A 12,351-nucleotide genomic window follows, 5' to 3' on the forward strand; every position below is an offset into this window, starting at 1 on the left:
TATTATCTCTCCCAATGATAGACCCACGTCCTACCGGTATGTCTTTTAGAGTGTACTTAGGAGGAAACATGATGAAATAAACTAAAGGTAAATAAAGTAAATGCAAGTAACTATTTTTTTTGTGTGTTTTTGATATGGAGAACAAGACAGTAAATAAAGTAAAACTAGCAACTAATGTTTTTGTGTTTTGATATAATGCAGCAAACAAAGTAGTAAATAAAATAAAGCAAGACAAAAACAAAGTAAAGAGATTGGATTGTGGAGACTTCCCTTGCAGCGTGTCTTGATCTCCCCGGCAACGGCGCCAGAAAAAGAGCTTGATGGCGTGTAATACACACGTTCGTTGGGAACCCCAAGAGGAAGGTATGATGTACACAGTAGCAAGTTTTCCCTCAGAAAGAAACCAATGTTTATCGAACCAGGAGGAGCCAAGAAGCACGTTGAAGGTTGATGGCGGCGGAGTGTAGTGCGGCGCAACACCAGGGATTCCGGCGCCAACGTGGAACCTGCACAACACAACCAAAGTACTTTGCCCCAACGAAACAGTGAGGTTGTCAATCTCACCGGCTTGCTGTAACAAAGGATTAGATGTATAGTGTGGATGATGATTGTTTGCAGAAAACAGTAGAACAAGTATTGCAGTAGATTGTATTTGATGTAAAGAATAGGACCGGGATCCACAGTTCACTAGAGGTGTCTCTCCCATAAGATAAATAGCATGTTGGGTGAACAAATTACAGTAAGACAATTGACAAATAGAGAGGGCATGGCAATGCACATACATGACATGATAAGTATAGTGAGATTTAGTTGGGCATTACGACAAAGTACATAGACCGCTATCCAGCATGCATCTATGCCTAAAAAGTCCACCTTCAGGTTATCATCCGAACCCCTTCCAGTATTAAGTTGCAAACAACGGACAATTGCATTAAGTATGGTGCGTAATGTAATCAATAACTACATCCTCGGACATAGCATCAATGTTTTATCCCTAGTGGCAACAACACATCCACAACCTTAGAACTTTCTCGTCATCGTCCCGCATTTAATGGAGGCATGAACCCACTATCGAGCATAAATACTCCCTCTTGGAGTTAGGAGTAAAAACTTGGCCAGAGCCTAATAACGGAGAGCATGCAAGATCATAAACAACACATAGGTAATAGATTGATAATCAACATAACATAGTATTCTCTATCCATCGGATCCCGACAAACACAACATATAGCATTACAGATAGATGATCTTGATCATGTTAGGCAGCTCACAAGATCCAACAATGAAGCACATAAGGAGAAGACGACCATCTAGCTACTGATATGGACCCATAGTCCAGGGGTGAACTACTCACTCATCACTCCGGAGGCGACCATGGCGGTGAAGAGTCCTCCGGGAGATGATTCCCCTCTCCGGCAGGGTGCCGGAGAGCGATCTCCTGAATCCCCCGAGATGGGATTGGCGGCGGCGGCGTCTCCGGAAGGTTTTCCGTATCGTGGCTCTCGGTATCGGGGGTTTCGCGACGGAGGCTTTAAGTAGGCGGAAGGGCAGGTCAAAGGGCGTCACGAGGGGCCCACACAGTAGGCCGGCGCGGCCAGGGCTTGGGCCGCGCCGCCCTAGTGTGTCGCCACCTCGTGGCCCCACTTCATCTTCTCTTCGGTCTTCTGGAAGCTTCGTGGCAAAATAGGCCCCTGGGCGTTGATTTCGTCCAATTCCAAGAATATTTCCTTACTAGGATTTCTGAAACCAAAAACAGCGAGAAAACGAGCAATCGGCTCTTCGGCATCTCGTTAATAGGTTAGTGCCGGAAAATGCATAAATATGACATAAAGTATGCATAAAACATGTAGATATCATCAATAATGTGGCATGGAACATAAGAAATTATCGATACATCGGAGACGTATCAGATGTCTCTATGAAATTGTGGTGTGTTAGTACCTCCTATGAATGCTCAAAGTGACAGCGTGGGGTGTTCATTAGTACTTGGGAATACATCTTTAAGGTTTGCCTACATGATGAATTAGAGTTCGTTATCTTGCCAGAGAGTAATTCGGAATAGCATAGTGAAGTGCTTATTTATATTCCATTATGATTGCAATGTTGAGAGTGTCCACTAGTGAAAGTATGATCCCTAGGCCTTGTTTCCAAACATCGAATCTCCGTTTATTTACCGTTCGTTGCATGTTTACTCGCTGCCATATTTTATTTAGATTGCTATTACCACTCATATACATCCATACTACTTGTATTTCACTATCTCTTCGCCGAACTAGTGCACCTATACATCCGACAAGTGTATTAGGTGTGTTGGGGACACAAGAGACTTCTTGTATCGTGATTGCGGGGTTGCTTGAGAGGGATATCTTTGACCTCTTCCTCCCTGAGTTCGATAAACCTTGGGTGATCCACTTAAGGGAAACTTGCTGCTGTTCTACAAACCTCTGCTCTTGGAGGCCCAACACTGTCTACAGGAATAGAAGCGTGCGTAGACATCAGCGCCGGAACGGCTGCGCTGCGGCAGCGGGTCGAGGGAGCAGTCCCACCGCGTCCGGATGCGAAGATTCGCCGGAGCTCGCCGGAAGAATCGAGCGGCGCGCAGAGGAGCGAAGGGAGCAGAGACCAACGAAGAAAAAGAAGTGGCGGAGGGCCTCCCCGGTGCCTCCCACGCCCTATTTAAAGAGGGAGGCAAGTGGGAGACGTGGGGGACGTGTGCGGCGGCGCAGGATTAACTGCGCCCACGATCCCCACTACCCTAGTCGTTACCACTAACCGCTCAAGGCCACGTCAGCCACGATCGCAGAGAATCCAGAGGCGACACTAATGTGACCGTACGCTGCGCCAGGGCCAGAGATTCCCGTCAGAGCCGGTCAAGTCGCAGCCCGCGCCCCAAGGCGATGTTAATTTCGGGACGGCCCAGCCGAAGCCGGACACGCTTCCCAGAATCGGTTGCAACCTCATCAATAAGGCGGAGATGTCTCCAGCACTTAAGAGAACCAAATTTGTAAAACCGAAGCGGCATCCGGCTCGAGAGCAGCCGGACGAAGCAAGCTGAAAGAGGGCGTAGCCGGCTGGAGGAAAATTCCTAACCGGCCCCTCAAATGCTTTTCAGCAAGACCCATGGGATCAACAACGAATGGCCAGGAAAACCTGCCCAGGTCCTTCTCTACGCAGGACCTCGCCAGCTTCAGGGGCTAATGTCGGGGGGAAGACCCCGGGTATGGCAAAAGACTGGGAACAGTTGGCTCGAGGCCGGCTAGCGCACGGCAAAGGCCGGCTGCCTTGTGAGCCGGCTAATCCTAAGTCTACGCTGGTCCAGTCATGGCCGGCTGCGCTATGGCTGGGCCGGCTTCTACATGCCATGTCCGGCTGGGTTTGGCTCTCCCCAGACTGGCTCGAGGATGGTGATCCTTGCAGGAGAAGGCTCCGGAAAGGTCATTCGGGTGCAAAAGTCCATTGATGATCTCATATCCTGTAAAGCGGGGGCACTGTAGAGCAACAGTGCCCCGCGTCGTACAGGCCATCATGGCCTAGCTGCAGCACACGTCGCAGGCTACGGGCATAGACAGCGGACTCCTAGCCCACGTCGCCTGGCACGTCGTGTCTCCGCTGACCTCGGCAGGAAGGACGGACAAGGCGTAACGGCCGGTGACGCCCGCGCCTCGGGAAGGAGCGGAGAAGCCGGAGCCAGTAGGCTATAGGGGCTTCTTTGTAATGTAACTGACACTATATAAGCCACACTACCCCTCCTGTGCGGGGGACGATCGACCAACTCTCATTTCATACTTAGAACGGCTCGGGAGAGAGGTGTTCTTCTACCTCCAGCCCTCTCTTAGCAGCCGGACACAACTCAAGGAGCACCATTGTACTGTCTTACACATCATATACACTCTAGAGCAGGAGCAGTGGTGTTACCTCCATACGAGGGCCCCGAACCTGGGTACGTCGCTGTGTCGCTCGTGCTCATACCAGCATCCGGAAACCGCCGTAGGCCATAGGCAGGAACCACCCGACTTTAGCCATCCTATGGCATATGCCGTGACGATACAACGAAAAGCCCTCAGCCCCGGGGGAGAACTACTCACTCCTCATCATAGGAGTCAGCAACAGCGATGAACATGGTGGTGGAGTCGATGGAGATGGCTCCGGGGGCAATTCCCCGTCCCGGCAGGGTGCCGGAACAGAGACTTATGTCCCCCAGATCTTGTATGCGACGGCGGCGGAGCTACGGAACTTTTCGTGGACGGAGGCTTGTATATCCATGGTTTTCCCGAGAAGATGTATAAATAGGCGGAGGGTTTAGATCGGTGGGGTGCCTGGTGGCCCCACACCTACCCTAGGCGCGGGCCAAGTCCAGGCCACACCTAGGGGTGGTTTGGGCACCCTGCTGCGCCTCTTTGACCCCCCCTTCGGACTTCGTCTTTGTTTCGGTAAAATATTGACTTCGGCTTTTGTTTCATCCAATTCCGAGAATATTTAGTATACAACTTTTCTGAAATACAAAAACAACAGAAAATAGGGAACTGGCACTGTGGTGCCGGAAATCATGTAAAAGTGCAACGAAGTTTAAGCAAAACATATATGAATTGGTGTAAAACAAGCATGAAGCATCAACAATTATAGATACGTTTGAGACGTATCACCCGGTCCTTCTATCATCATCATTGCTCTACAGTCAACTACGCACTAGAATATTTTCCGGTGCCATCTCCTCTGTGTTACTGCTAGGGCTACTGCTGCTGTGTTACTATTTCCATTGCTCTCTTATTACTGCTGCTTTCACATCACCCCTGCTACTAGTGCTTTTCCAGGTGCAGCTGAATTGACAACTCTGATGTTTAAGGCTTATAAGTATTCTTTACCTCCACTTGTGTCGAATCAATAAATTTGGATTTTACTTCCCTCGAGGACTATTGCGACCCCCTATACTTGTGGGTCATCACCGCTGACCTCCAACTCGTCGACCTATACTTCGAGGGGGTCCGCCGCTGACCTCCACTGCGATGCCCTGTGCCACGAGGGAGCCGCCGTTGACCTCCACGAACCGGCGAGGACGTGATGATCGCGGAGGACCTCCACTTTGGTGCATGTACCGCCTCTTCCACCACCGCCGCCGCCGGTGTGCCCAACGGGTTCTCCGGAGTTCCTCCACCGCCAACTCCCGGTGAGGGTAGATGGTGAAGTTGCAAAGAGCGCGTGCGCAAGCTGCAATTGGTCAACGGCGATGCTGCAAATTTCGAGCGATAGATTTGAAAACTGTCACCATCGATGCTGAAAACGGCGCTACAAACAGTCATCAACGATGTTGGTGTGCTGCAAACGGTCAGCGCATGTGCTTCAAAATGTTAGCCTCGGTGTTACAAACAGTAAGTAACGATGCTGCAAGAAGCATGTGACGGTGCTTCTAGCCGGAGTTAGGATGCTGCCGACGGTGTGCCGGCGAGTAGCTCACGGTGCTACAATAGTATAATTTTTTTTCTACAAATGTTCTGTTGTTTTTCTACTTTAGTATAGAATTGTTGCTATAAGATCTCCGGCGAGGTCTACGGTGAGGACGGTTTTGCTTCAACAACACAATTTTTTTGCTACCAGGTCTCCGACGAGGTATGCATTCTTAATCTAGGCGAACCTTTTTTTGCTTCATTGAAGCAAAAGAGGGCCTTTTTTCTGCTGCGACGAAACAAATTAATGATTTTGACGGAAATTAGAGCGCCTGTCATGGGGAAAATGCTCCGGGATTGTTAGCACTTAGCACTACCCCTTTAATACAAGTTATGTTATTATTTTTATGTAAAAAAATTGATTAAATTTAAAATGCTAATTTCCAAAAAGGAAAATTACATTAGTCGCGGCGGAGGGAGTAGTATCTATGGAAGATCCAAACGGAACATAGGTGTCCCGGAAATTCTCTCGACAATTCGACAATCTACTAATAGTGAAAGATTCGAGCATATGATCTCTTGGAGATGGTTCATCTTGAACTTGAACTTACACTTCATTTCTTCTTTTCATCTTGTTGCTATCTTGAAGATACTCATGAGAGAGCTCACTCCAACTTCGTCTTCAAGACATACTTGTTACTTCATCTTCTTCATTTTCTTATTTTGCAATCTTGAATCCAACATATGGTTCAAGCATTACATAGGGATTATCATTAATTACTAAAACCACACATGGGAGCTCCATGCACTTTCACCATCATGCACGAACGTCGCCATGGACCGAGGTGTGGGCGTTTAGCCCACTCCTGCGCTGACGACTCTTGCGTCAGCTGCGGAAACACCTCCCGCACCAAGGCCTCTAGCTCCAACGGTCCAGCTCCGACGATACTGGTGCCCTGGCCCTATCCATGGGCTCCGTCGATGTTCGTTGACCTTGCCGCAGATGACGACAAGGAGTAGGCGGTGCGAACGGCGCAAACCCTAGGGTCTTATCACTTTTATTTTTAAAATATTTTTATTTTATTTACCCTATGCAAATCAAGTTCTTATCGATAAATACTAACCGAAAAAGGGATCTTGCCACTGGATTTACCCCGATCCAAAGGAATAATGTGACTCTATATTTGTAACTATGGGAAAAAAACAATTGATGTTCGAAATGAGTTGCAGTCAGATCAGATAATTTCTTTGACAGTGGAAAGCAACCTTTACTACTCAAAAATAGTTAAGTCTAAATAGCAAGAATAAAAGGAGGAGGATCATCTATCCATCTAGCAGGATCTGCATCATTCGCCTGCTTTGCTACCTCATTTGCTACATCATTCAAATCTCTCGAACAATATACAAAGGTTGCTTTCGCAAAATCTCTCGCTGGTTAAGCATAATCATTTAGAATCGCCGCTGCTGGGCTCATTGAGTAAACCACCCATGTTCAGATGAAATATTTTATCATTTGCCACACATTTTTTGGTGGTGATTAGGCAAATAATAGAATTGTAAAGAAAAAAATGTATGGTAAATCAGATACTTTGTCCTGTTCAAAATAATTACGGAGTAATTTGAAAAATAGATGAAGTATCTCCACACTAAAACGTATCTAGATGCATTATTTTTTTGAGCAATTAATTTGAAGAGGAGGGGGCACCACTTTTTAACTCTCACAAAAAAATTCCCTTTCACACACGGTCTTTGCAACTTGGGCGGCCACTCTGCCCTCCTCTTCCCGCCTACTCAGCTGTCTCCTCTTCCGCTCCGGCGAAAACCTCCCGCTTTTCGGCTTCAAGCTCGCTCCCAATCCGCCGCCATGACGCGCCCCAGACGTGAATTCCCCTACGGTAAGCGCCTCTCCTTCCCCATCTCCCTCCGCCGCGCAAAACCCTAACCGTAACTCACTCGGCCGGCCCTCTTCTCCCTGCAGCTCCCGGGACGCCCCAGAGTGAGCTCCTCGTCGCGGCGGCCGTGGGCGACCTCGCTCTCCTCGAGCGTACGATTCTACCCCTCTCCCACCTCTCCTCGTTCTGGCCGTGGTGTGTGCCGGTCCTGAATTTTTTTTCTTTCTTACGAGTATTTGATTTGTACGGGCAGGGATGGCGAGGAAGCTCGATGGTGGTCGCGGCCGCCTCGCGGAGACGGTGGAAGCCGTTAAAGATCACGGCGCTGGGGCGCTGCACCTCGCCGCCGGAAACAAGCAGGCGGAAGTGTGCGAGTACCTGGTCGAGGATGTCCGGGTGGATGTGGATGCCCTTGACATATGCGGTGTGTCTTGCTCTCTCATTTTTTTTAACATGCTACAGTTATTATATAGAAAGTCTGAAATTCAGACTCTGAATATATGCATAGAAAACTTCATTTGTTTGTTCGGATGTAAATGCATAAACCTCCCTTTTCTGTTCTGCTCTTAACAGGTAGAACACCTCTGGTTTGGGCAATTACTTGTAAAGATGGACACGTGGATATTGTCAGCTACCTTCTTGATCACGGTGCCAATCCAGATAATGTCGACAAAACAGGGTTTACTCCTCTCCATGAGGCTGCCAAAAAAGGTATTCTCTAAAATCTCTCTCCTTTTCTCCCTCTCTTAGTTGGTTACTCCTATGAATTGCACTGTTGCTGTTACTTTTATCAGCATGTCTTGAAGTGAATGTTTGATAAACCGTGGAGTCTCCATTCGCTGGATGAAGAGAGACAAATGGGATTGCAATTGTGGGAGATAGATTGTTGTATTTGCGCTAACAGAGTAGAAAATATAAACAAAATATTTTCTCTGCCATAGAACCAGGTCACAAATTGTTCCTCTGTGGCTCTGTGCATGGCCCATTTTGTGCGCAAAGCACGCCCATGCACGCAGTTATCGTTGTGTTTGTAGAATTGATTCATGTCGCAACTAAATTGGTATGAGTCGAAATAACTGAAGTGGAGCATGTAAGAATTGCTAATAAAATGAATTGTCAGGTAATTTATTATATTTGCATTTCAAACATCTGATTCAGGGCACTGTGAAGTAGTAGAACTCTTGCTCTCTAGAGGCGCTTATGTCGATCCATTTTCGACTGATAATGGAACACCGTTGCACGTTGCTGCTAAGCATAAGCAGGACAGCGTCATGAAGATTTTGCTAGATCACCATGCAGATGTAAGTTCCACTATACGTTTCCTTACAGTCTTCTCACAGCTGTATTTGATAATCTTGGGCCATCTGCTTTCTCTATTTCTCACAGTTCTGTTTTGCTATTTTATCTCTGGAATCTGAAGAAGTACATAGAGTTGCGCGCATTTGAAAACCAGATTTACATTCTCCTTTTACTCATTAATTGGTTGTACAATCATGTCCCGTCAGAATTTTAAGTGATGCTGAAAAACTAGTTTCACTGTACATGCCTGTCCTGTAGTAAGCAGAGAGTTGTGGGCTTTTTCTCTGAATTACATGCTTCTTGTGTACGCATAGTTTCACTTCTAAAGTTGAAAAGGATCATCATATAGCAAATTTCAATAGACATACCTCCACTCATTTCCAGTGAAATTTCATGTCTCCACCTTTATTATCTGTTAGTATGACAAAATTTTCAAGATCGAAGTTTGCACGTGCTAAACCACTGATATTCTGATGCCGTTTCTCTCTGCAGATTGCTTGCCCTGACAAGAAGTAGTTTAATTGATTAGTAGTTTCCTAGGGCCTGTTCGATATTATTTCCCTTTTTGCAAATTAATAAAATTTGTAACGCGAGAATCACTTCATATACACCTGTAATAAAGATTAGACCTTATGCATTTTTGTTAGGAATATGATATATCACATCTGTCAACTAAAAAGTATCCCATGCAAATAGCCACACTTACTGCCGTAACTATATTAGGAAATGGTGGTACAAGTCCCACAAACTGAGAACGATGTTTTAAAAGAATGATCAATACTTGGTGTCCTATTATATTGGAGATAAGATCTACTTCGGGAAGCTTCCTTGCTCGTGGGTGCTGCTACAGTCATGCTAAAAGGATGAAATGTTGGAAATGATTATAGTCGGTACAAGGATCATGGAACTGATGAGGAACATCGAGGGAACTAGAAAACAAAGGAGGGCAACATAAGACCAAAATAAAAATTACTAAGGAGCAAACTTAGAGTCATTTGAGGTTCAGTTTCACGATAAGAAGTAAAAATTCTAGACCAAGCATCCTTAAAACTCTCCTCATCCCCTTGTTTAAAAGTGAAAACTAATTCTTCAGGCGAAGAAGTAACAGGTTCAGAGCTAGACATGGTAACAAAAGTAACTAAATTTTTTTGTATTTTTAATATAGAGTGCAAGACAATAAAGTAAACTAGATAAAGTAAATGCAAGTAAACTAATTTTTTTGTGTTTTCAATATAGCAAACAAGATAGCAAATAAAGTAAAACTAGCAACTAATTTTTTTGTATTTTGATTTAGTGCAGCAAACAAAGTAGTAAATAAAACTAAGCAAGACAAAAACAAAGTAAAGAGATTGAGAAGTGGAGACTCCCCTTGCAGCGTGTCTTGATCTCCCCGGCAACGGCGCCAGAAAATATGCTTGATGGCGTGTATTTCACACGTTCGTTGGGCAACCCCAAGAGGAAGGTATGATGAGCACAGCAGCAAGTTTTCCCTCAGAAAGAAACCAAGGTTTATCGAACCAGGAGGAGCCAAGAAGCACGTTGAAGGTTGATGGCGGCGGGATGTAGTGCGGCGCAACACCGGAGATTCCGGCGCCAACGTGGAACCTGCACAACACAACCAAAGTACTTTGCCCCAACGAAACAGTGAGGTTGTCAATCTCACCGGCTTGCTGTAACAAAGGATTAACCGTATTGTGTGGAAGATGATTGTTTGCGAGAGAAAACAGTAAAAACAAGTATTGCGAGTAGATTGTATTTCGGTAAAGAGAATTGGACCGGGGTCCACAGTTCACTAGAGGTGTCTCTCCCATAAGACGAAAAGCATGTTGGGTGAACAAATTACAGTTGGGCAATTGACAAATAAAGAGAGCATGACAATGCACATACATATCATGATGAGTATAGTGAGATTTAATTGGGCATTACGACAAAGTACATAGACCGCCATCCAACTGCATCTATGCCTAAAAAGTCCACCTTCAGAGTTATCATCCGAACCCCCTCCGAGTATTAAGTTGCAAAGCAACGAGACAATTGCATTAAGTATGGTGCGTAATGTAATCAACAACTACATCCTTAGACATAGCATCAATGTTTTATCCCTAGTGGCAACAGCACAACACAACCTTAGAACTTTCGTCACCTGTCCCAGTGTCAATGCAGGCATGAACCCACTATCGAGCATAAGTACTCCCTCTTGGAGTTAAAAGCATCTACTTGGCCAGAGCATCTACTAGTAACGGAGAGCATGCAAGATCATAAACAACACATAAGCATAACTTTGATAATCAACATAACAAGTATTCTCTATTCATCGGATCCCAACAAACGCAACATATAGAATTACATATAGATGATCTTGATCATGATAGGCAGCTCACAAGATCCGACAATGATAGCACAATGGGGAGAAGACAACCATCTAGCTACTTGCTATGGACCCATAGTCCAGGGGTAGACTACTCACTCATCACTCCGGAGGCGACCATGGCGGTGTAGAGTCCTCCGGGAGATGATTCCCCTCTCCGGCAGGGTGCCGGAGAGCGATCTCCGGGATCCCCGAGATGGGATCGGCGGTGACGGCGTCTCTGGAAGGTTTTCCGTATCGTGGCTCTCGGTACTGGAAGTTTCGTCACGGAGGCTTTAAGTAGGCGGAAGGGCAAGTCGAGAGGCGGCGCGGGGGGCCCGCACCATAGGCCGGCGCGGCCAGGGGTGGGGCCGCGCCGCCCTAGGGTTTGGCCACCCCGTGGCCCCTCTTCGTCTCGTCTTCGGTCTTCTGGAGCTTCGTGAGAAAATAGGCCTCTGGGCTTTTATTTCGTCCAATTCGAGAATATTTCTTTACTAGGATTTCTGAAACCAAAAACAGCAGAAAACGAGCAAGCGGCACTTCGGCATCTTGTTAATAGGTTAGTTCCAGAAAATGCACGAATATGACATAAAGTGTGCATAAAACATGTAGATAACATCAATAATGTGGCATGGAACACAAGAAATTATCGATACGTTGGAGACGTATCAGTGAATATCCTCACTTTTCATCCTTATCTGATGATGGCCTGATTGAAGGTCGAGCTTGCTAAAACACTGGGCGCCATTAAGCTCATCAAGCAAGTCTTCAATGACAAGTATCGAGAATTTTTCTTTGACAATCATAGCATTTAGACGCCGATAATCGATGCACAACCTCCATGTTCCATCCTATTTTTGACTAAGATGGTCGGAGACGCATAAGGGCTATTGTTGCGTCTGATGAGGGAGGACTCTAAGAGTAGTTTGATTTGCTCTTCCATTTGATCCTTCTGCTCGTGAGGGACCCAATAAGGACGAATCATAGGTTGTTATTATCCTCCCTTGAGTGGTATTGCGTGATCATGAATGCGTTCTGATCCTCCCTTGAGCTCTTCAAAAACGTCAACATATTGTGTGAGCAAGGCCCGAGCCTCTGCGTCTTGTGTGCAGTTGTTGTTGTTGCTGCAGAGAGGGGGAAAAGGTAATAACCAGTGGCGCCCTTCTTGATTTCTTTATGCATTATGTTGGTCAATATTAGATAAAATCCTTGATGCAAGGATTTATCTTTAAGAGATATTTTCTTGGTGCCATTTAGTTTGATCTTGACCTGTCGAGTGTGGTAATCAAACTTGAAGGGCTATGCTGGAGCATCCAATCGCTGCCCAAAATAATTGCATATCCCTTAAGTTGAAGAATTCTGAAGGAGTTGGTGAAAGAGTGTCCTTGAATGGTTGACATGAGAGCCAGTCTTTAATTCGCTACCACCAGCT

General features: G+C 46.1%; 1 protein-coding gene across 1 annotated transcript; it reads left to right on the forward strand.

The window, feature by feature from the left end:
- The first annotated feature begins 7,245 nt into the window (after positions 1-7,245).
- Positions 7,246-9,482, forward strand: LOC124647876 (poly [ADP-ribose] polymerase tankyrase-2-like). Its single transcript, XM_047187735.1, has 5 exons — positions 7,246-7,276; positions 7,360-7,425; positions 7,527-7,697; positions 7,847-7,984; positions 8,432-9,482. Exons 1-5 carry the CDS (start codon positions 7,246-7,248, stop codon positions 8,689-8,691), a joined length of 666 nt encoding a protein of 221 aa, XP_047043691.1. The 3' UTR covers positions 8,692-9,482.
- Positions 9,483-12,351: the final 2,869 nt, after the last annotated feature.

The sequence above is a fragment of the Lolium rigidum genome, chromosome 4 (assembly GCF_022539505.1).
Source record: "Lolium rigidum isolate FL_2022 chromosome 4, APGP_CSIRO_Lrig_0.1, whole genome shotgun sequence".
Taxonomy (NCBI): Eukaryota; Viridiplantae; Streptophyta; class Magnoliopsida; order Poales; family Poaceae; genus Lolium; species Lolium rigidum.